Raw genomic sequence first — 25,615 nt, forward strand, 5'->3', positions numbered from 1 at the left:
GTCTGACCTTAAAACCAGACTGCTAAGGCTCAAATTCCAGTTTCATTGCTTTTGAGCTTTGTGATCTTAATTTTGTGCCTCAGTTTCCTCATCTAGGAAATGAGGATGGTGCATTTGCTTACCTCTTGGGCTGTTGTGAGGATTAAATGAGGGAGCACATGTAAAGCACTTAATTCTGGGTGGCACACAATAAGCGCTCAGCAAAGGTTAGATATCATTATTGTTACTATTATTAGTAGTATTAGTCTCTATGATTCAGTCTCATCTCCTTCAAAAAGCCTACCTGATGATTCCTTGGGGCAGCTCTGACCTCCTACTTCTCTGAAATCATGATAAGTTTTATAATCTTATAAATCAGAGTTTATTCGTATCATCTTTTATCTGAGTAAAATTTCCCAGCAACACAGAATGATTTTCATTCTCTCATTCCTCTCACTTATTGAGCAGATAGTTGTTACCACTGTTGGGGCGGTGGCTATATTCCTGGAGAAACTGGGGTAGTGGTTTGGATAGATATCTTTCCTCTACTATGAGGATTTTTTCCTCCTGTTGTCCACTCTTATTTGGTTATATCATATATAGTCAGTGGGTAGGGGCAGCAGCATGATATTGATACTAAGATGGAAACTCTGTCCAGACCAAGGCATCATTCAGGAAGATTTTGCAAGATCTGTCTTTTGTGCCTGAAATTCATAAGAATCCAAACTCACTGTTGGAATGAAATCTCTATGGAAAAGTGCCCCCACAAATAGCCCCTTCTGCAGTGGGTGAAACAAGCACTATGTATATTACCCATATGAAAGACATTCCCCCCTACTCCCTCAAGGCAGAGCCAACTTTAGTTGGATGTCTACCATTCTCCAACATGAATCAGATGCAAATCTTAATTAGTCTAAGCCAATTATTCTAGGCCCCTAGGGATGGAGTCAGTAACTACCCCTCCTAATGGCCCAGACCAGAGGAATCCCTTAGAAGATAAGGAGAGAAGGGAACATTGTCTCCAAAATGAGCCTGATAGAGTTCAAGAAGATAAAAACTATGGGACATTTCTAGTTGGATTAGAAAACTTGGCTTTAATATTCAATCTGGAGACTGAGGTAGAGCCCAAAGAGGATGAAAGGTTACTCTATTTAGAGCCAATTAGGAAGTATTAAGCAAAGTGTAAAAGTCTTCAGTCACTCTCAGACTCTAGCTGAGAGGCAGGAGCTGACTCCAAAAAGAATCTTCTATGCTTTGAATGCCCATCAATGTTTCAGCCTTGACCTGGCTGGGCTTTGATTATCTCTCTTGTCAGCTGCCTTCTCTGAACCTGTACCTTGCTTCAATTCATCACCCTGTGCTCCTGAGATGTGTCTACTTTTCTAAACCAGTGAAGAAATGTAATGCTCTGACCAAGTTCCTGAAACTTCCTTTCTTAAAAAAAATTAAATTTAATTAATTAACATATAGTGTATTATTAGTTTCAGAAGAGAGAGTTTAGTGATTCTGATTCATCAGTTGTATACGTCACCCAGTGCTCATTCCATCAAGTGCCCTTCTTTTCTTATTTAAGATTTTATTTATTCATTCATGAGAGACACATACAGAGAGAGAGAGAGAGAGAGAGAATGGCAGAGACACAGGCAGAGGGAGAAGCAGGCTCCATGCAGGGAGCCCAATGCGGGACCCGATCCTGGGTCTCCAGGATCACACCCTGGGCTGAAGGCAGCACTAAACTGCTGAACCACCCGGGCTGCCCAATCAAGTGCCCTTCTTAATGCTCATCACCCAGTTACCCCATCACCCCAGCCACCTCCCCTCCAGCAACCTCAGTTTGTTCCTTAGAGTTAAGAGTCTCTTATGGTTTGTCTCCTTCTCTGATTTCATCTTATTTCTTCTCCTGTGATCCTGTTTTGTTTCTTAAATTCCACATGTGAGTGAAATCATATGATAATTATCTTTCTCTGATTGACTTATTTCACTTAGCATAATAGCCTCTAGTTCCATCCATGTCACTGTAAATGGTAAGATTTCATTTATTGATGGCCGAGTAATATTCCAGTGTGTGTGTGTGTGTGTGTGTGTGTGTGTGTATACATCTTCATATCTTCTTTATCCATTCATCTATCGATGGACATCTGAGGTCTTTCCATATTTTGGCTATTGTGGTGGACATTGCTGCTATAAACATTGGGGTACATATGCCACCTCAGGTCATTATGTTTATATCCTTTGGGTAAATACCTAGTAGTGCAATTGGTGAGTTGTAGTGTAGCTCTATTTTTAACTTTTTGAGGAAACTCCATACTATTTTCCAGGGTAGCTGTACCAGCTTGCAGTCCCACCAGCATTGTAAGAGAGGTCCCCTTTCTTTGCATCCTCACCAACATCTGTTGTTTCCTGACTTATTAATTGTAGCCATTCTGACTGATGTGAAGTGGTATCGCATTGTGGCTTTGATTTGTATTTCCCTGATTGTGAGAAAAACATGCACCCAAGAATACTTTACCCAGCAAGGCTGTCATTCAGAGTAGAAGGAGTGTTAAAGAGGGGCATCGGGTGGCTCAGTGTCTGAGCATCTGCCTTTGGCTCAGGTTGTGATCCCGGGGTCCTAGGATTGAGTCCCGCATCAGGCTTCCCATGGAGAGCCTGCTTCTCCCTCTGCCTATGTCTCTGCCTCTCTGTGTGTGTCTCTCATGAATGAATAAATAAAAATCTTTTTTAAAAAAAGGAGTGATAAAGAGCTTCCAGGACAAACAGAAACTAAAAGAACTTGTGATCACTAAACCAGCCCTGCAAGAAATACTAAAGAGGATCCTTTGAGTGAAGAGAGAGCACAAAAGTAACAAGGATCAGAAAGGGACAGAGACAATATGCAGAAACAGTGACTTTACAGGTAATACAATGGCACTAAATTCATATCTCTCAATAATTACTCTGAATGTAAATAGACGAAATGCTCCAATCAAAAGACACAGGGTATCAGATTGGATTTAAAAAACAAGACCCATCAAATATGCTGCCTGTAAGAGACTCATTTTAGACCAAACACCTCCAGATTGAAAGTGAGGGGTTGGAGAACCATTTATCATGCTAATGGGCATCAAAAGAAAGCTGGGGTAGCAATCCTGATATCAGACAAATTAGATTTTAAATCAAAGACTGGAACTCCCTTTTTATCATTTCTCTGTTTAGTCCACAGATGGCTCCTTTGCGGGGGTGGGGGGTTGTTTCAAGTAATTTTTTCCCTTATTTATCCATCCTATTTTCCTCCTCAGGTCTGAGCTGAGTAATACTTTCCAGCACACTGGGATTCTGAAGTAAGGTCTTTTCCTCTTGGTCTTAACTGAAAAGATACATTTGACCAACCATCTCTAGATGATAACTCTCAAATTCATATCTTCATCCCCAGCCACTCTTCAAACTGCAGATTTATATATCTAACCGCCTTCTCTTTCTTTCTTTTTTTTTAAAGATTTATTTATTTATTTATTCATGAGAGACACAGAGGGAGAGGCAGAGACACAGGCAGAGGGAGAAGCAGGCTCCACGCAGGGAGCTCAACGCGGGACTCAATCCCAGGTCTTCAGGATCACACTCTGGGCCGAAGGCAGCGCTAAACCGCTGAGCCACCTGGGGTGCCCATCTAACTGCCTTTTCAACATCTTCACTTGAATTTCTGTGAGGTATCACAAACTCTACTGGACTCCTAGTCTTCCTTCCAAACTTTTACCTGCAACCTTCCCCATGCAAATGGAGGTCAACCTTGTTCTCCTAGTCGTTCAGTCCTAAAAACCCTGGAGTGATCCTTGACTTTCTTTCACAGCCTATTCCCGATTCATTAGCAAATCCTGTTGGCTTTACTTTCAAAACATGTTAAAAAATCTAGCTACCTTCTCACGAACCCTGCTGCTACCACCGAGGCACTATGGTGCAATGACCTCCGCACTGGTCTCTGTCTGTGGTCTTGTTCCCATGGATCCCCTTCTCCACACAGCAGCCAGTGAGTCTTTTCAAATGCAAGTGAGATCATGTTACTGCTCTGTTCAAACTCTACCATGGGTTCTCATTTCACTCAGGATAAAGTCTCAAGTTTTGCTTCTAAGGCCCTAGAAGTGAATGTGCTCTAGTGTTGCCTGCTATTTTTTACAGTCTGGGTGTAGAAATAAATTTGGGTTACATGGCAAGCACCGTGCAATGATAAATTCAGACCCGTGGTGATTAGTACAACCCTCCTGGAATCCACAGCTCATCCTCACAAGTTTAAACTCTGTTGAAAATAGTTGTCAATTTTGTTAATAGAGATTATCTTTGCTCTTTCTGTAGGGAAAAGGGACTGCTAGGCAGCTAGAAATGTAAACAGGAAAGAGCTTTAGCTTTTCCTTTGGGCTATAAAGTCAACTTGTTATTTATTTTCCATAAAGTACTTATAAATCCACTTTGATAAGTATGTAGTCAAAACCAATTGAGCTAAATGCAAACAATTTTTGGCCATGTGGAGTTTTAAATTTCTCTGTGCTTTATGTTTGAGATGCCCTTTGTTATTTCTTTTGGAAGCATTATCTATCAATCATAAGACAGGAAATTGCAAGAAACATCCTTTATTCTCTGAAGTTAACCAAAGTTATCTTCTCAGCTTGGGGAACTAGAAGATGTTTTCGCCATAGCTATTTGGCAACCTCACCATTGATGACTCAGTTGGAAGGATATGGAAAGTAGAGCAGTAAGGGAAATATGGATCTCAAAGTCTATGCACTTTGCTCTAGCAGAGTTCAGACACACCCTCAGCTCTGAGCCTATGAAGAAGGGGTTTTCTGACTGAACTCCATGGTTATCTGGTTTCCATTTAGGTTTTAGCAGACGGCAGTTCCAACGGGGAGGAGATTTGTTGTGGGCAGGGTTACTAGATGTAGATTCTTCAAGAAGTGACAGCTGATTCAGAACCTGCAGAGACAGCAGAGTTAAGAGCAATAAAGCTCTCCGGGGCCATTAATGTAAAGCCCTAAAGACATTATCACATTATAGCCTAGTCAGTAAACACTATGCAAGATGATGACACTGAGTCCTCTGGGAAAAAAAAAAGACACATAAAAAATTGCTCAGGCAACATCCTAATTAGGATGAAATATATTTTAGAAAAAATTTCTGTCTTCAATGGTTTAAAGATGCACACACAACTGCTATAATCAAAGTAGTACATTTTCATTTTGCTTATATGGGCCTGCTCATTCTCAGAATATGACAGTTTTCCTACAGCCAAAAATTGTACTATGGACAGTTCTCTCATTTCCCCTACTTCTCGAAGGGACTGAATTATTACACAGCTCCTCTTTTGAGTGGAGCTTTTGAGTGGTTTTTACTACTAGGTTCCCAGCATTCTTCTCTGTGTTTTCACATATTAATTCATATAATATTCATGATATGCTATGAGATGGGTATAATATTATCATCAGCTTTGAAACAAGGAAACTAGGTGCCAGGGTGCTACTTACCTGCTTAAAGTCACACAGCTAGCAAGTGGCATAAGTCCATTATGCTACCTGGCTTCTTCTAAACGGCAGGCTCACAATGCGGGACAGATGTCCATCCTGTCCTCCTCTGTGTCTGAACTGTGCTTCAAATCACACTGTTTTAGACCTTCTACTCTCTTGTTTATTTTCCTCTAGATACTCTCCTGTGTCTCTCTAAACTTGTGCTCCTCTGACATGAACTTGATGCTCTAAATTATTTTGTATCTGATACTTCTGTTAACAAAGTTGAAGATAGTCGTAGGTGAATTTTTCTTTTGTTGGGCAGCCAGATTGGCTTTTAAAAAAAAAAGATTTTATTTTTCATGAGAGACACACAGAGAGAGGCAGAGACACAGGCAGAGGGAGAAGCAGACTCCCCACAGTGAGCCCGATGTGGGAGTCGATCTCAGTACCCTGGGATCATGCCCTGAGCCAAAGGCAGATGCTCAACCCCTGAGCCACCCAGGCGTCCCAGCCAGATTGGGTTTACAGCTTGTATTAAGTTTTTATTCACCCAGCTCATCTGGACTGCTGTGGTAGCAACCTGACTGATCTCCCTGCTTCCACCCTCACCCCCTTGGTATCTGCTCTCTAATCTGTAGTGAGAGTGAATCACTTCTCTACTGGAAGCCCTCCAATGACTTCCTACATTACTCACAGGAAAAGCCAGAGTTCTCCAATCATCTGTACAGCCCTTCTGATGTGGCCCCTACCTTCCTCTTCATCTTTACCTCCTGCCACTTTCCTTAGGCACGAGGCTCCAGACACAAGGGCCTCTGATATTCTTGAGACCTGACTGCACCCTTTGCACTTGCTACTCTCTGCCTGGAACAGTCTTCCCCAGATACCCACATGGCTTTCATCCTTTCCTTCAGATCTTTGCTCAGAGGTCATCTTCTCATCCCCACCTCATCACTCACCACCCTCCTTTCCTGCTTATTGCAAAGTCATAGCATTGATCATCAGCTGTTTCTTCCCTCTACCCTGCTTTATATCAGATGATATCCACAGGAACTCTTTGTGTCTTATTAGTGTATATCCAATAACTGGGATGGCACCTGGCATATAGTGGGTAGCCAATAAATAATTGTTGAATCAATATTCTTGTTTTGGGGGCACCTGGGTGGCTCAGTGGTTGAGCATCTGCCTTTGGCTCAGGTTGGGATCAAGTCCCACATCAGGCTCCTCAAGGGGAGTCTACTTATCACTCTGCCTATGTCTCTGCCTCTCTCTCTGTATCTCTCATGAATAAATAAATAAGATATTTTTTAAAAAAAGATTCTTGTTTTGGACATGAACTGTTATTAATCAGAGGACTGCTTCACCCTGTACTCTGTGGTTGTTTTGGGGACATTCAAATCTAGTTGTATAGGGATCCCTGGGTGGCTCAGTGGTTTAGCACCTGCCTTCAGCCCAGGGCGTGATCCTGGAGTCCCGGGATGGAGTCCCACATCAGACTCCCTGCATAGAGCCTGCTTCTCTCACTGCCTGTGTCTCTGCCTCTCTCTCTCTCTTTCTCTCTCTCATAAATAAATAAAATCTTTTTAAAAAATCTAGTTGTATAACTTTACATTTTGTTAAATACCTCACCAAAGTGGAAGATACACTGTATCTTTGTAATTTTTTTTTTCTATTCTTTCATCAGAAAGGAAATGAGATGGGTCACCTGGGTGGCTCAGTAAGATAAGCATCTTCTTTTGGCTCAGGTCATGATCCTGTAGTCCCAGGATCAAGCCCCAGGTCTGGCTCCCTGCTCAATAGGGAGTCTGCTTCTCCTTCTGCCCCTCACCACTGCTTGTGTTCCCTTTCTCTTTCTCTGTTTCTCAAATAAATAAATAAAATCTTTAAAAGAAAAAAAGAGAAAGGAAATGAGGCAGTTAGCATGTGACTTGTTCCTAATGAATCCCTGGATATGTATTTAGGACCAGAGATCTATATATTTCCCAAATGCAAACCACATCCTAAAAATTATATTTTATAGTTTTATCAGGTGTCAAGATCAAAGTCTTCCTCTAATACTTATGAAATTCACCCTCCGGCCCTTTTGAAAAGTAGAACAGGTTTCCTGCATCTCCAGTTTTCTATTTTTTTCTGCTTCTCTGTAATTTCTCAAAGACAGTGCATTCCTTTGAGCCAGTTGTTTTTCTGCGTCCCATCTCCTGGGTCTTGAGTGGAGTCCTCCCATTCTCAACATGGGCTTGGACAGAACACTTCTGGGTAGCTGTCAGAACAGCAGCATCTTCTCGGTGGAGAGTGAACAAACTCGCTTGCAGTTTGCCATGACAAGCCAGTTCTACAGAATCATTTTGACAGTTCTTCTATTTCCGACTCTTCAAAGTTTCTTGGTTTCCAGAATTTTCCTGCCTCACTGTTATCTCAGGCTCCTTGTCCATCTATTTTTAGCTCTCAGATTTCATATCCTGCTTTCTCCATTTCAATTTGATCACGTTAATCTTATTTTCTGCCTCAGTGAATTGAAATTGGACTACTTCCATTTTTTTTTCTAAACCCAAGAGCTTCATTCAGGAAGTGACGTGAGTAGGGTTTTGTTTCAGCTTTTATTAAAGGTAATATTCCAACTCTTTGTTCAAAGCCTCATATGCTGCTCCCCTTTCTCTTGACTGATCTTTCTCCTAATGCCTGTGAGAAGTAAGTGGATCCCAGCTTCTTCAAATGTGGGAAGTGCTGTACTATACTGAAACTCTGAAAATTCAGATCCCCCTATGCCCACCCCCCGCCAACTTTCTTTTAACATTCTTTGTCATAATTGCTTAAATTTGTCAATTACTTTGTTAGAAAGATTGCATATTTTGATTCATATTAAGGATAGTGAGAGCCCCTCTTTTTAATATGGCAAAAACAAATCTGTCATCTTTACTGAAGGCACACATCCCTCTGCTGCTCTTTATCTACACCTCTATTGTTGCTCTTAAGACTACTGACTATAATGGAAAGGTCTGTACCCTAGAATCAAAAGGAATACCTGGCTCTGCAACTCACTAGCTTAATGAGGTTTACAATTTATTTAAGTTCTCTGAGCCTCAGTTTCTTAATCTATATAGTATCGATAATAAAGATTTACCTCTAGGGGTGCCTCAGTGGCACAGCCGGTTAAGTGTCTGACTCTTAGTTTTGGCGCAAGTCATGATCTCAGGGTCATGGGATTGAGACCTGCATTGGGGTCCACAATCAGCACAGAGTCTGCATGAGTTTCTCTCTCCCCACCCCTCACCCCGTTCCTCCCATTTGTGCGCCCGCTCTCGCTCTCTCTCTCCAATAAATAAATAAATATTACTTGACGGGATGAGCACTGGGTGTTATACTATATGTTGGCAAATTGAACTCCAATAAAAAAATATATAAAAATAAATAAATAAATCTTTAAAAAATTTACTTAAATGAGATATTATAATGCAAAGCACTTTGAGCAGTTACTTAGAATTATTTTTTCCTGTTCTATAGTAACACTAATATAACAACCATGCAATAGGGAAAATCATGAAAACTTTTTTGAAAGGCTTGGTTACTGCACCTGGACCTGGAAGACTTGTTTTTCTGGGTGAAGAAATATTTTCCCTGTGTGAAGATTTCATAATCACCGTCAAGCTGGCCCATGAGCCCTGCCATTTAAAGTGGCTCCTCTCTTTTATCTCTGATATACCTGCACCCTGGGAATGAGGACACTAATCCAGCTCTTGAGACTCTACAGGATACCCACTGAAGTCTCTCTGAATTCTGCATTGCTATGATTCCATGCTTTTGGATGACCAGAGCGTGACATGGACATTCTTTGAATTTCATACCATGCAGAGTCATTTTTATTCCCCTGGGACCTCGACTGAGTTTAGAACAGGTAAGTGAAAGGGACGGAGGCACACAGGGAAGTCAGCCATAGAACCAGTGTTCAACATGGCATCTGAGAAGTAGAAAGTAAGCTGTTTTAAGTTTACACAAGCCAGATCACATGAGTTAACGTGTGGAGTGGAGGGTAGTCTTATACTTTTAAAAACTGGCCATGAAAATTAAAATTTATCAGAAAAAAATGAATTTCATAAAGACAAGGGCAAAGTAGTTTAAGAAGGGAAAATGTTACCCAGGTAGAGACTTTCTGTGAATTTGAGCTTAAAATAAAAAGAAAGGAGGGATAACTGACTTTTAATGGAATTGTCTGTAAAACATATAAGTACCAACAATACCCCCATGATCCCTAAATCTAGGCTTCTTCAATCCCTGTAAAATTATAACACCTTCAGTGTATCTTTAACAGCTTTTTAGGAACATATTAACCAAATGTGCAAGTTAGGATCTGGCTATAAAATGCTAGGAGAGCTATGATTCTCTAGGATTAATGAATAACATTTGTTTATTTGATTTACTTTAAAAATCATTCTAAAAATCTGTTTATATATCTGTCCTCTCCAGGATGAACTTTATATTGGTTCAGCAGATTGTTTACTGTTTCTTCTTCTTCTTCTACTACTTCTTCTTCTTCTTTTTTTTTTTTCATCTTTCCTGCTCAGTGCCCAACCCAAGTTCAAAGGCTGATGAGACAGAAAAACTCATGAAGAGGTTTTACTCTAGGGAAAGTTGTTCAGTGGATGGGATCTTGGTGCATAGGGAAAGATGTCAGGCTCTTCCTGGCTCCTTCTCAGCCTTGCTGCTCTAACTGCTGCTCAATCCACTGAGGATCTGGTCAAGACATTTTTGGAGAAGTTTAACTATGAAGCTGAAGAGCTGTCTTATCAAAGTTCACTTGCTTCTTGGAATTATAACATCAATATTACCGACGAGAATGTCCAAAAGATGGTGAGTTTTCATGGCTACATAAGGGTATTTGTTGCTTCTTAAAGATTAGATTACTATCCATACAACTGAAAAGGGAAATCAAAGAAATGCTCTGAGTTGTGAGGTTGGATGTTTGCCTTAGTATTTCTGATTTTGGAGTCCCAGACGACTAAACTTAATTGACCTTGGGGCTCATTTGGAAACTGTTACAAAATAATTTACTGGTCTCGGTCCAGATTCTTAGAAACCAGTGAACATGCTTTGTAAAATTGCCACCATAATTCTCATCATAATCAGGGTTTCAAAGCATTTCGTGGAAATGCCATAAGTTATTGAGTTAATAATTTTCCCAAGCTTACAGTGTCAACAGGAATATCTAAAGACTCTCTAAAATGATATATTAACTGGAAAATGCAATTGGAGGCTTAGTGAAAAAGCTAGCTAGTAATTAAAGTAACCAGGGGTCTGGAGGCTGGATTTGGGAATTCCTTCCTTCATTGTCACGGAGCTCTGAGGGACTTTCAAAGGTCACAGAATCCATCCAGAGCCCTACCAGAAAAACTGTGATTAAACCAGTTCTGACAAATCTCAGAATGCTCTGGGAAAGCAAGATGCTTTGACAAGTGCAAGGATTTAGGACTTTCTTCTCTCACAGATCTCAAAGCAGTATCCTTACATATTTGTGCTAGAAGCTGAGTAACATTATTTAAAAGATTTCACAACACTTGGATAGCAATACATTCCTTCAATAATGTAATTCAGGAGCTTATTTTTTCAAATGCTTAGTAGGCTGTGTGTTTAAATTACTGCTACTCACAGGACAGATCAAATCTGAGACCTACCGCCTCCTTTGAAATTCCCCCAAAAAAGGTTTTCCATTTTTCTAAAGCTCAGGGAAATCCTGGAGATTTTGACAGCCCGGTATCATCATGGGAGATCATTTGTTTCTTATCTCATATTTTGGTCTTACCTCTCTTTATCTCTTTCTTGTTGCTTTTCTCTCACTTTTTATTTGCTCTCTGTTGGAGGTGCCTGTGGTGTCCTGTTTATTTGTTTTCATTCTCAGCTGGCTGATCCCATAGGGGCGGGTGAAAGTATACCAGCTTTATGCCCCAGGGCTCTGGAGCCAGACTGCCGGGTTCAGATCCTGGCCCCACCACTTTCCAGCTGGGTGAGCTTCAGTTGGTTAATTCGCCTCTCTGCACCTTCATTATCTCACCTGTGAAAAAGAACATTGTACTCATACCTGCCTTGTAGGGTGGCTGTGAAGCCCGAATTAATACCCGAAGCCACCAGAACAGAGCTTGAAGCTTATGAGCATGGGAGAATGACACAGTATTATTGCTCTGGGTGTGGGAGGAAGGTATAACTGCAAAAGAGACATGTAGCAGTTCCGCGGAGTGCCCTTTGCTGAGAAGGCATGTTAAAGAATGAGACGTAGTGATGTTTATTGAAATCATCTCTGGATCATTAAGTGTTATTACTTTTAAATTGCAGTGGTTGATTAGAGCCAAGGCCAGAGAGGAAAGGGCATGAATCATAAAGTGTGGCCAAGCTGCAGAAAGTCTGGACCCTTTAAAGGAAAGAGAAAATATTAGGATGCAAAAGGGAAGCAGGTGCCACCAGCTACTAGCTGGGAGGGCAGTCCGGTGGTCAGGAGCCTCTGCTTTTCCTTGGCGGGTGGTGGGTACCGTACCTGGGCAGAAGAGCATGAAGTTAATTTTGGCTGACTCCTTTGGTTGGGAGCAGTTTCATGGGGTTTCAGACCTAGTTATAGGACATGGGGAATAAGGTGAGGGTTTTTCTTTGCTTTGACTATGGAGAGCCTTTAACAACAGCTTTACTGAGATATAATTTATGCACCATAAAATTCACCAACTTAAAGTATACAATTCAATGCTTTTTAGTATATTTACAGCCTTTTTAGTATATTATAGAAGGTTTATATACCACCTTCGGCACCATCTAATTTTAGAACATTTTCATCACTCCAGAAAGAAGCCACATGCCTGTTATCATTCTTCCTCCCAGCCCCTGGCCCTGAGCACCCACTAATCTACTTTCTGTCTCCAGAGGTTTGCCTGCTTTGAACATTTCATATAAATGGAAACATACAATGTGTGGTCTCTTGTGACTGGCTTCTTTAAATTTACGTGTTGTAACATGTAGCATCACTTTATTCCTTTTTGTTGCCAAAGAGTACTCTGCCGTATGATTTTTCTTTATTTTTTTATCACAAAAATTTCAAACGTGTGTAAAAGAAGAGAGATGAGTATATTGAATCTCCTCATACCCTTCATCAGCTTTACAAATCATTAACACTTTGGCCAGTCTTATTTTATTTTTCTACACAACTCCACATTTATTGGATTATTTTGAAGGAAATCCAAAACATGATATAGTTTTGTGTGTATATTTTACCTTGGAGCACTCAAAGTATTTTTAAAACCACCGTAATAATAGTGCCATGCCAAAAACTTAATAACTCCCCAGTACTGTCAAATATCTAGTCAGCTTTCAGATGTACCCTACCGCCTCATCTTTCTTTTTTCAATTTCATCTGTTTTGTTTGAATCAAGATCTAACAATATCCTCTCCTAATCATTTTGAAGGATGTACATTAGCTGTCTTTTAATCTACGGAGTCCCTCACTTTTTTATTTTGTATTTTTTGCAATTTATTAGCTAAAGAATTAAATTTTTGGTGCTATAGAAACTCCCACTTTCTGGACTTGCTGATTTGTGCCGTCTAAATATTGCTGACCATGCTCTTTTGTCCCCTGCATTTACTGTGAATGTATAGATCTAGGGCAGAGGGAAGAGCACTTTTTCTGTAAAGGCCAGATAGTAAATATTTCAGGCGTTGTGGGCCCTACAGCCTCTATTCAACTTTGGCGTTGTAGCACGAAAGCAGCCATAGACAATACATAGATGAGTGTGACTATGTTCCATCAGAACTTTATTTATAAAATCAGATGGTGGGCAGAGTCCTGATCTAGAGACTTGATCAGACTCAGGTTTCATCCTTTAGTTATTTAATAGGTATGGAAATTGAACTTCCACTACTAGCATGATGCAGGAATATCAAGCCAAGAAATTAACAAAAAACTAGTTCAGGTCCCTAGAGCTCTGGAAAAAAGAGTAGCTTGGGATGGAAGAGTATGCCCGAAGAAGAAGAAGAAGAAGAAGAAGAAGAAGAAGAAGAAGAAGAAGGAGGAGGAGGAGGAGGAGGAGGAGGAGGAGGAGGAGGAGGAGGAGGAGGAGGGGAGGAGGAGGAGGAGGGGGAGGAGGGGAGGAGGAGGAGGAGGAGGAGGAGAAGGGGAGGAGGAGGAGGAGAGGAGGAGGAGTATGCCCTAGGAGGTCAAAATTCAAGGCAACATCATGTAATTGGGGGGGGGGGAATTTAAAGTATAACACTTAGAGTATGGTAGTGATAAAATAAGACAGATATCTTCAAAGTACCTATATGCAGTATAATTTTAAAAATGTTCTATGACTGGGCCCTTTTGGGGATTGTGAGTTGTTTCAAGAGGAGATTGAGAATAAAATTATTCCTATAATTTGGTATTAAAGTTTTACCAGAAATTTTGCTTGACAGTACAACATCCTGAATTGGGGGAAGAAGGATAGGGACTTAGAGGTGAGTGGTGGGTTGCATAGATGAGTCTGTGCCATAGATCAAACTCTTCTTTCCATAGCTCACTACTTCCCACTCATGTGTGCTGCAGAGAAGAATAGAATGTGTTGAATACCATCTATAATCGATGTTTGGAGCATTAGCTTTGGAGGCAAACATATCTGGGTTAGCACTCTGGTTCTTTCAATTACTCACTGTGTGACCTAGGGAAAGCTACTTACCTGCTCTGTGCCTCAGTTCCCTCATTTGTGAAGTGGAGACAATCACAACTACCTCACAAGATTGTTTGTGAAGATTAATTGAAAAAGTAGTTCCTGAGGGGTTGGTTGTATGTGCTCAATAAAAAGAGAAATCATTTTCCATTTAAAAAAAAAAAAGAGAAATCATTTTCCATTTTTACTGCCACTATTTTCGTCTCTTGCCTGATCCATTGTCATTTCCACATGCCATTTGCATCATGTTATGTGCATGCTTGGAGCCCCTAAGTGATTCCCTAGTATTCAAAGAATAAAAGTGAAATTTCTTAGCCTGGAAAATACAATTGTTCCTGAAGTCCTGCCTTTGGGATTGGTACTAGTTATCTATTGTGTTAAAAATTATCACAAGTTTAGCAGCTTAAAATAACACACATTTATAATCCCACAGCTTCTGTGGGTCAGGAGTCCAGGCATAGTGTAGCTGCATCTTCCATTTCTGAGTCTTTTTTTTCCATTTCTTAGTCTTATAAAGTTGTAATCAAGGTCCTGGCTAGCGCTGTGGTCTCGTCTGAGGCTTGACTGGGGATGAATCCATGTCCTCAGTTCCTCAAAATGTGGCCCTTTCCACAGAGTCATTCACAACACGGCATCTTGCTGCATCAAAGTCAGCAAGGGAGACAGTTTTAGCAAGATGAAAATTACAATCTTATATAACACAAATATGTCCATCCTGTCACCTTTGGTATATTCTACTGGTTAGAAGTGAATCATGGCTCCTGCTCACACTCAAGGGGGAGGTGATCACACAAACGTGTACCTCCTGGAGGTAAAGATTATGGGCTCCATCTTAGAGTTTGTCTACCATGGGATCCGGGATCCAGGATCCAGGTGGTGTCACTTGATTCCCATAACCACTATTTATTTCTCTCAGCCCCTTTATGCACCTATGAATAATGGAGACAGAAGGATTTTCTATCTCATGGGATTAGGAAGTTCAAATGAAGTAAATTATTCTGCAAAGTACTCTCCATCCATCCAACTCCTACCTACTTTAAGGTCTTCTGCATGAGGGCTAGGCCAAATCTACTTGCCCGCATGAGTCTTTCTTTTCCGATAGCAGAAACTGCTTGGGCACTCAAAGTTTAGACATTATCATATGCTCTTATATTTTATTAATGAAACATTCATGATGCATATCTCAACTGTCTGATAACTTGTCCTAAGCAACTTAAGGACAAAAAACTTTTTTCTATAAATTATAAAATAGCTACCTTTTTTTTGAATGTTTAGGATGTATCAGATACTGTGATAAACATTTTATTATTTGTTAATTGTTCTCATCCTTGCAACAACCCTTTAAGGTAAGTCCTATTATTACTCTCATTATACTGGCTCAGAGAAGGTAAGTAAATTGCCTAAAGTCACACAGCTAGTCAGAGGTGTCTGACTTCAAGAATGGAATCCTTCCTTGTCTCATATGCTACCTCTTAAATATAGTCTAGAAAAGTACAATGTACAAAGTAATTGTTCATCTTCATCTTTGATAAATGGAAATGAGTTTGTACATTGAGAAAAGACTACACTAGAAGAATCTAGAGAAGTCCACTTGCCTATACTGATGTTCAAGATGGGGGCAAGTGAGTATCATCACCTGCTTGTTGGTTTCTTTTGCTGTTAGAAAATCACCATGGCTACCAAATGGCCATATTCTGGGCAACATTCTTTGGGGAACATAATTTAAGATCAGAATTCCTGGTAAGTCATGGCACCATGGAGCTTACTACAAACTGTTCCTCATTTCTTATGGTTCCCATTGTCATGAGGGGCTATATTCCCATTAAGTTTGTTCCGAGCTTTACTGGGCTCTCCCTTTAGAGCATTCATCCTCAAATCCCCAATTAACTCACCCACGTCATAGTACTAAGGCCATAAATTCCGGGGCCCCACAATGTGAATTATCTGTGAGAATTCATTTCCAGTTCTGGGGATAGGACCCTTGGGAAAACTAGGCACTGGGCCAGAAAGAGAGAGTGACCAAGAGTGGCCTGATCACTCATAACCTAAGCCTTGACCTTCAGCAAAGTAGAGAACTAAACCACTCAGGAAATATTATATATTCCACCAGATGTTTTTTTGGACAGTATCTTCTGTTCTATCTGTTCAAGCAGTGCCATTCTGACTTCAACCTTATTTTTTGTCATTTCAGAATAATGCTGGGGCCAAATGGTCTGCCTTTTATGAAGAACAGTCCAAGCTTGCCAAAACATACCCACTTGAAGAAATTCAGGATTCCACAGTCAAGCGTCAATTGCGGGCCCTTCAGCACAGTGGATCATCAGTGCTCTCAGCAGACAAGAACCAACGAGTATGTGAACATTCTAGCACTGACCCCCAGGAGCTGAAATATCTGGGAAACATTAAACATTAATATCCCCATGGCTGCTTCCTTTATCTGCAAATATAGTGCTGCTGACATTAGAAAGAGCTCTGTGCCTAGGTAGGGTGACCACATAATTTGTCATCCAAACTGGAATCCTTTTGCAAGTGAAAGAAGACACTGGTAATAATTATGTTAGGACACAAAGTTAAACTGGTGTTGTCTGGGCACTGTGTTGTATATGCATACTGTATACAGAAGTCACCTTCGTAGGACCAGGCAGCCTGAAGAATATACTTGGTCTATGTCAGTTATGATCACCGGGGGTGATTTTGCCCTCTGCTCCAGGGACATTTGATGATATCTGGAGACATTTTTGGTTGTCATAACTGGAGGAAGGCAGCTATTAGACCTAGTAGGTAGAGGCCAGGGGTGCTGCTAAACATTCTACAATGCACAAGACAGCCCCCAATGACAAAAAGTTATGTGGTCCAAAATGTTAATAGTACCAAGCTTGAGAAGTCCTGTATGTGGTCCAGTCCTTTCCCCCTTTCATTCTTGACTCTTGTCTGCAGTATCTTTAACAAATGGCTAAGAATCTCAGCTCAAACTGCTTTAGAGGTGGGGGGAGGGTTCATCTCTTTCCAAGACATCCATATCATAGGGGGGTCCCCCTAATTGATGGAGGTGCTCCCTCCATTGAACATTAAGTGCTTTACCTCTGCTTTGTTCTGCCTTCTGGATCCAAATCGCTCTTTCCTACAATAATTTTTAAGTAAATTATGGTAGCTCTTTTTAAAAACTAGTTGAGTCCTTTTTTAAAGAAAAATATAGGCTAAACATCCTTTGCTCTGTCAATTTTCCTCTGTACAATGGTTTCAAGTTTTCTAACCAGTCCTAGTTGCTGTCTTCATTTTGTCAGTAACCTCAAAGTAAACATCACACTCTGAGTTGGTTCTGGTCTGCATGAAGGTGAGCAGGAATATGACATTCTGCACCCTGTGTTCTACATCTATTAAGACAGTCTATGTAGTCATATTTGGGTTTTGTTTGCTTGAGTTGGGTTCTTTGATAGTCAGATTCCATGTTGGCTCATAACAATATCACTGTCAATGAAGTCTCTAAATCTCTTCTACCAATGTTGCTCTAAAATGATAGCTTTCAAAATTCTGCTCTTAAGTAGGTAGTTTGTTCAAATTAAAGAAAGCCTGTATTTTCCCTGTTAAAATAACATCTCTCGTCCCATCTCTCTAGCTTGGGAGCCAGCAAACTTTTTTCTGTAAAAGGAAAGATAGTAAATATTTTAGGTTTAGTGGGCCATATAGTCTCTGTCACAATGAGTCAACTCTGCTGTTGCAGCAGGAAATCAGCATAGCTAGTACATAAACAAATGAGTGTGGCTGTGTTCTGATAAAACTTTACAAAAACAGGCAGCAGACGGTATTTGGTCTGCAGATCATGGTTTACAGACCCCTGATCTAACCTATTAAAATATTTTTATCTAAAATATTTGGCTATTTAACATCAAAGTCTTCTTTCTAAGTTGCTTTTCTTCTGGAACTCTGTGTTGTAATCTCCATCTATAAAAAGAAAAAATTCATGATAAGGACAAAGATAAAACCATATGGCACATATCTTCCTACAAGTTGATATTTGTTATTCCACATTCTTTGGATCCAATTATCTAACTTGTTATAATCCACTTTATCTTATCCATTCCATACTTCTCCATCTTTTTCACAAAGACACCATGTGAATCCTCGCCCATTGGTCTTGTAGAGTCTCCAGACAGACTGATCTAGCCTGAGTGGAACCTGGATCCTGTATTTTTTTTATAAGATCCTAGGTAATTCTAACGCGGAGCCAAAGTTGAAAACCACTGAAATGCATGTAAAAGCTTGGAATGTTTGGGGAGAGAGAGGACTCAAGGATATATGAATTTAATGGAGAGGAAGGAGGGGAGATTGAAAAAAACAGGTAGACAAAGACCATGAGGAGTTTTGTGCCATGGTAACGAATTGGATTGATTCCTTTGGACTGTGGGATCTTGTTGATGTTCTAAGCATGGGATCTATTTCATGTTTTAGCATAATGATTCTTGTAGCAGAGTGAAAGAACAATGGAAGAGGGAAATAGGAGAAGGGAAATAGCCTTTCATCCAGTGCTTCTTAAATCAAATGTGAAAGATAACCGGTTCCTTCTTTCCTTCCTTCCTTCCTTCCTCCCTTCTCTTCTCTTCTCTTCCCTTCCTTTCCCCCCTCCCTCCCTCCTTTTCTCCCTCTCTTATTCCCTTTCTTCTCTTATTACTAAATCCATTGTAGATCAATACTTGGTTAACTTCATTGCTCACATGCCTAGATGTCATGGAAGTATCAAACGGTTTAAAAAAGTTAATAAAAATTTATTCCCTTTAAAAAATGTATTCTCTTGATTCCTGTACTTACACAGAATAGAAACAAACCATTTACTCTCTTGTACTGGTCCACAGACCACACTTTGAGTAGCACTGCTTAACTCTATTACCTTTACTCTCCTTTACCTCCATGGTAAAGTTTAAGCTCTTTAGTGTGGCACAAATGGGCCCTCATGACCTGGCCCCTGCTGACCTTCCATCTTTATGTCCCCTGCTTCCCTAAGTCAGTATCACTATGCCAGTTTCCTTCAATGTGTCATCACTTCTGGAAAATGCCTGCTCTTTCCCTACCTCCATCCATCTTTTTTTTAGGCTCTGCCTTCTATCTCCTTTTTCTACTTGACCAATTCCTACTTCTCTTCCAAGACACAGTGCTAATGCCCCCTCCTCTTTGAGGCTATTCCTGAATTTCCAAGTTATTCATTTATTCACTCTCTGCCAGACTGCCACATCACTTTTTCATGACAGTTATACCACTTGTCAATTGGTTATGTAATTATTGATTTCATGGCTGCCTCACTGTCCCATGACTGTGGGGTCCTTGAGGACCAGTGACTTGTTCATGTCAGAGTTATTAGAGTGTAGGACATAGTAGATGTTCAGTAAATGTGTACTCAAAGAATGTTAAATGAAACAATGAAGACATTTCTCTGTGCATGTGTACCTGAGCAACATCCTTGGAATTTTGGTAAATCTGTTTATTTCAGCCACTCCACATATATTTATTATGTGTTTCTAAGGCTCTGCGCTAGTTGATGGGGGTAGGGATAGAGATATCCCTGCCCTACATAAAGGAGGATACTGGGCAAAGATGTGAACTGCTGTATTTTGAGGCATAAAAAAATCACACGGTCAAAAGGACATCTTTGCCTTAGCATTCTATACAGCAGATATCCCAGCTTAAACGTTATTTATTATGTTTAATTTGCAGTTGAACACAATCCTAAATTCAATGAGCACTATCTACAGTACTGGAAAAGCTTGTAACCCAAGTAATCCTCAGGAGTGCTTATTACTTGAACCAGGTAGGTTATTAATTTTGAGCAATGATTATGAAATTTAATTTTTTTACTCTAAGTTTTAAAGATTTTATTTATTTACTTACTTGAAAGAGAGAGCGCAAGCATGTGCCCACACACTGGGGTTGGGGCAGAGGGAGAAAGAGAGTCTCAAGCAGACTCTACACTGAGCCCAGAGCCCTACACAGGGCTCAGTCCCACAACCCTGAGATCATGACCTGAGCCAAAATCAAGAGTTCGATGCTTAATGCTTATCCGACTGAGCCACCCAGGTGCCCCTTTTTACTCTAAATTTTAAAACTGAGATTGGCACTAGATGTTGACTCTGTGCCTTTCAAATGGGTAATCCAATGATAAGATTCCAAATAGGTGTTTCAACACATAGATGAACTTTTAACTTTTAACAAAACTTCATGGTAAATTATATCACATTCCAAGTACTTTAATTAAGTCAGTTGCCAAATGATTTCAATGGTTTATTTTCTTTGCAGAAATATTTTGAAACTATAAGATGAAGAAATCAATAAATCATGAGATTTAATTTAATTACCTTATGACCTTGTTGTCTGCCAGCCTTACTTGTAATCCTTTAAAGCTCACATAATTGTTTATGAATAAAAATTTTTACAAATGCATGTTTATTTCCTATTGGGTGCTTTGCAATGACAGGTTTGGATGACATAATGGAAAACAGCAAAGACTACAATGAGAGGCTCTGGGCCTGGGAAGGCTGGAGGTCTGAGGTCGGCAAGCAGCTGAGGCCATTATATGAAGAGTATGTGGCCCTGAAAAATGAGATGGCAAGAGCAAACAGTAAGTTCACTGGTTGGTAGAGGTCCTGAAGCCCTCTCTGGGGCTGTGGGCTATTTCTCAGGAATTACCAAGGCTGCCCTTTGATAGAAGAGGCATCCCTAAATTAATGATCATCTGCTGAACAAATTCAGGTTATGTGTCTCAAAGAGGAAAGTATTAGGGAATAAGGAAAGGTGCACTGACTTTCTAGACTTTAAAGAGCTCAATTAGAGAGCATCAAACAAATCACTTGTCTGGGAAAGTGTCAGGAGCTTCCCAAGGCAACCTGGGGATTGAGTAGGGATTCTGTTTCTCATATAGGATGGAAGACAGAGATACTGTCTCTCCCCTAAACTCCTATCTGGCCACAGTTTATTCTCAAAGGTCATTTGTGTGTTTAAGTCAGGGTGGTATCCCAGAAAGAAAGAAAAAAAGATGAATTTAGGGTGGAAATACATTATGTTCTGCAGTTGTAATTATAACTCAAATCGTGGGGTCATAAGACTTTTAACATGAGACGGAATTTCCATATTTCCTAACTTATTCTCCTGCCCGAATAATGAGGTGGAGCTGTGGCATTATGAGTAACTTTATGCTTTGGTGATTCTCAGCACCCTGGGGTTGAGTAAGGAAGAATTTTTTTTCATCTGTTGTTTCTAAATGTCTTTCCCTGCCACTTAAACTTCTATTCTCAAGCCACGAGCAAGCTGGAGATTGTAGCTTATCACTATATCCTTCCATCCAATGAGTTCTTCCTCTCCTCCTCCTGATCATTCATTGCCAATATGCATACAAAAATAAAAATTATTAAAATACATTTGCAAACTTCATTGGCTAATATCCTAATGCAAGCTCGTGTTTCCTGATGCTGAGATACTACATGTAGCACAAAGAGATGTTCTGTGCAGACGTATAATTTGCAAACAGAGGCTCACTATGGCAAGGTCTAAGATGAGTTGAGTTAGATTTGAAAATATAAGGCCCTGAACAAAAGGAGAATTTAAAAACTCAAATCCAATCACATGTTTTAAAGCCAAAGATATAAACTGAAGTATGGAGAAGATAGAGGCCAGGCCGAGGGCTAGGAGACTCAGAGTGTGCCTTTGCCTCTTACCAGTAGTGTGACCCCGGACAAATGATTTCACCGTCTAAGAACATCATGCTGATCTGCATGGTGGGGATTTTACTAATGTCAGTCTTGTAGAGTTTCTGTGCATGTTAGATGAGATAATGCATTAAAATTTCTGGCAGAGAGGAAGTGCTTAACAGACACTAGCTAGTATTATTATTCATTTCATGCCTTTGAGTTATTATTTAGAAGGGCAATAAAAATGTGACACATCTTTGGATTTTTTTAACCTCCCAGCAAGGTTAATTTATATATACTGTGCTTCATCTCTTTCTTTCCCTTATGTTCTCTTCCTTCTCCTTTTTAAAAACAGATTATGAGGACTATGGGGATTATTGGAGAGGAGATTATGAAGAGGAGTGGGAAAACGGCTATAACTATAGCCGCAACCAGTTGATTGATGATGTGGAACATACCTTCACACAGGTAACCAAGGAACCATACACAGAGACAGGTGTAGGGCAGTGCATGGGAAGAAGGGACAATGACCAAAGGCATTTGGACTTGTTCTTAACACACTAGTCAGCCATTCCCAAGTCTCAGAGTTATGGAATATTAGAGCTTGAAAAGATTTTAAAGAATAATAGGGCAGGGGTGCCTGGGTGGCTCAGTGGTTGAGCACCTGCCTTTGGCTCAGGCTGTGATCCAGGAATTATGGGATCATGTGATCACGTGTTCTTGGGATCAAGTCCCCCATTGGGTTCCCTGCAGGGAGCCTGCTTCTCCCTGTGCCGATGTCTCTGTCTCTCTCTCTCTCTGTCTCTCATGAATAAATAAATAAAATCTTTAAGAAAAAAAGAACAATAGGGCAACCCCTATGGATGATCAGAACTGCTCTGCTTTCTTCCCCTTTTTTTTTTTTAAATTTTTATTTATTTATGATAGTCACAGAGAGAGAGAGAGAGAGAGAGAGAGAGAGGCAGAGACACAGGCAGAGGGAGAAGCAGGCTCCATGCACCGGGAGCCCGACGTGGGATTCGATCCCGGGTCTCCAGGATCGGCCCTGGGCCAAAGACAGGCGCTAAACCGCTGTGCCACCCAGGGATCCCTTTCTTCCCCTTTTTAGCCACTGAATTGACCAGGAATTGCCAATAGCAAGATTATAAAAAGGAAAGATTACAGGGAGGAATGTCTTTTAGATTATAAGAAAGAATAGTCTTGGTGAAATACTTGGGACCCACACTGTCTTACTTTGTTAGCAGAGCTGTAGGCTTTGCTTCCTTCCTCAGGACAACTGATACTATTCTTTCCCTACCTTTGACTAAGGAAGTCTTTTAGGAAGGGAGAGTATCCCATGGACATTTCACAGTGTCTCCTTCTTTCTTCATTTTGGCTCCCACTCTCTCCCTTACCCCTGTGCCTTCAAACTTCTTATGTAGACCTCTCTGTCATAGCCTTAGTTACACAGAACTATCAAAAATGGAAGTTGGAGAAGGGTACCTAGGTGGCTCAGTCAATTAAGCATCTGTCTTTGGCTCAGGTCATGATCCTAGGGTCCTGAGATCAAGTCCTGAGTTGGGCTCCCTGCTCATCAGGGAGTCTGCTTCTTCCTCTCCTTCTTCCCCTCCCCCTCATTTGTGTACTCGCTCTCTTTCAAATAAATGAATAAAATCTCTTATTAAAAAGAGGAAGTTGGAGACACAACTCCCCAGAAAAGAAATGGGCAAAAGATTTGAATGAGTACATCATCAAAGACGTTATATAAATGGCAGATAAACAAGTAAAAAGTTGTTAAAGAAGTGCAAATTAAGACCATGATTAAAAACCACCACACAGGGCAGCCCGGGTGGCTCAGCAGTTTAACGCTGCCTTCAGCCCAGGGCGTGGTCCTGGAGACCTGGGATTGAGTCCCACATGGGGCTCACAGCATGGAGCCTGCTTCTCCCTCTGCCTGTGCCTGTGCCCCCCCCCCCCTTTCTCTCTGTGTGTCTCTCATGATTAAATAAATAAAATCTTAAAAAGAAAAAAAAACACCACACAGGGGCGCCTCGGTGGCTCATTCAGTAAAGCATCTGACTTTGGTTCAGGTCATGATCTCAGGGTCCTGGGATCGAGCATTGGGCTCCCCACTCAGTGAGGTTTCTGCTTGTCCTTCTCCCTCTCCTTCTGTTCTTTCCCCAACTCATGCTCTCTCTGTGTGTCTCTCTTAAATAAATAAATAATCTAAAAAAAAGACTACACACATGCTAGAATGGTTATGGTTATAAAAGATTGGCATAGCAGGTGCTGGTGTGGGTGTGGAGACACTGCTGAGACACTGTAGAGACACAGAAATGCAAAATGGCACAACTGCTGTGGAAAGTGGTTTGGCATTTCTTAAAAAGTTACACATTGATTATATGATTAAAGTATTCCACTCTTAGGTATCTATATGAGGGAAATGAAAATATAGATCCATACAAAGACTCATACATGAATGTTTATAGAAGTATAATTCATAATAGCCCCAAACTGGGAACAACCTAGTTGTCCTTTAACTGGTGAATTGTATCCATGAGATACTAAATGAAGCAAACTTGGATGTATTCATACAATGAAACACTACTCAGTAATAAAAAGAATGAATGACTGATACATGCAATAACATGGATGAACCTAAAAATTATGCTGAGTGAAAGAAACCAGACACCAAAGGTCACATACTTAATGATTTCATTTATATGAAATTTCTAGAATAGACAAAACTATAGGGACAGAAAGCATTTCAGTGATCTGGAGCTGAGGGTGGGACTGGATTTGACTGCAAATGGGCACAAGAAAAGTTTTTAGGTAATGGAAATATTCTAAAACTGGGTGGTAGTGAAAGTTGCCTAACATAAATTTACTAAAACTCATGAAATTGTACATTTAAAAATGGGTGAATTTTGTGGGATGTAAATGGTACTTCAATCTATAAACAAAGGAAGTAGGTATCATCTTAAAAATGAATATTTTTTGCATCAGCTTTCATTTTGGGACCTGTATTCCTCCAGGTATGTTTAATGCTTTATGCAATGAAGCTAGTCATTATCAATATCTGGGAAGAAGAGATGTTTTCAAACTTTCCAGAATATTTGAAAAAAGAAATCAGAATTTAGGGAAATTCTAATTATCTAAAGAGGTTCCTATTTTCAGTGTTGGGAATTGGAAATTGGAGTAGGCTACTCTTGGTCTTAAATTTTCTTTCTGGGCTTTTCAGATTATGCCATTGTATCAACATCTTCATGCTTATGTGAGGACAAAGTTGATGGACACCTACCCTTCCTATATCAGCCCAACTGGATGCCTCCCAGCCCATTTGCTTGGTAAGAAACTCCAGGAACTCTCGGTGTACTTTGTTCTTTGTTATTTCCACCAATAAAATTGTTTTTTGGAAGAAGGCCCAACATAAAACTTTTGGAGATTTTTGCGAATGAAGTTAGTAGCATTATCAAAATCACATTTTGCAAGCACTTTCTTCAACATTAAAGCCATTTAAAATTGTTCTTTATTGCATTACTTTATTTTACACATAAAAGGTTATTATGTTGGCCACAGTCCAAAGGATAAGGAGTTATTTAGGATAACTAGAAAGAAAACTCCGAGTTCAAATGACAGTGGAAATTGGGAAAATAAGTTTATAATTTAAGTTGATTAACTAAGCTCTTGAAGTGGAGCTTGGCATTTTAGTATTATATTGTTAGCGCTTGGTAGGCTGGGGGTGGTCAGGGGTGAGAGAAAGGCTTTCTAGAATTAAGGTATAGCTTGAGTGAAAGCTTCATAAATTTATTCTAAACTGTACCAATTACTTTCACTGGAA

The 25,615-nt window shown here is 40.2% G+C and overlaps 1 protein-coding gene across 2 annotated transcripts in view; it reads left to right on the top strand.

Moving 5' to 3' along the window:
• Positions 1-9,125: 9,125 nt before the first annotated feature.
• The window catches only part of ACE2 (angiotensin converting enzyme 2), a 40,594-nt gene continuing 24,104 nt past the window's right edge, over positions 9,126-25,615 (top strand). The window contains exons 1-7 of one of the 2 annotated variants that reach the window (XM_077887587.1): positions 9,126-9,342; positions 10,010-10,295; positions 16,314-16,472; positions 19,829-19,922; positions 20,586-20,729; positions 22,151-22,263; positions 25,016-25,121. In XM_077887587.1, coding sequence (XP_077743713.1) covers positions 10,113-10,295; positions 16,314-16,472; positions 19,829-19,922; positions 20,586-20,729; positions 22,151-22,263; positions 25,016-25,121 — 799 coding nt within the window. In that variant the 5' untranslated portion in view covers positions 9,126-9,342; positions 10,010-10,112. Of the gene's footprint in view, positions 9,343-9,890; positions 10,296-16,313; positions 16,473-19,828; positions 19,923-20,585; positions 20,730-22,150; positions 22,264-25,015; positions 25,122-25,615 lie in introns of those variants that run through there. The other variant, XM_077887588.1, reaches the window with a different exon arrangement.

Source organism: Canis aureus, chromosome X, assembly GCF_053574225.1.
Source record: "Canis aureus isolate CA01 chromosome X, VMU_Caureus_v.1.0, whole genome shotgun sequence".
NCBI lineage: Eukaryota > Metazoa > Chordata > Mammalia > Carnivora > Canidae > Canis > Canis aureus.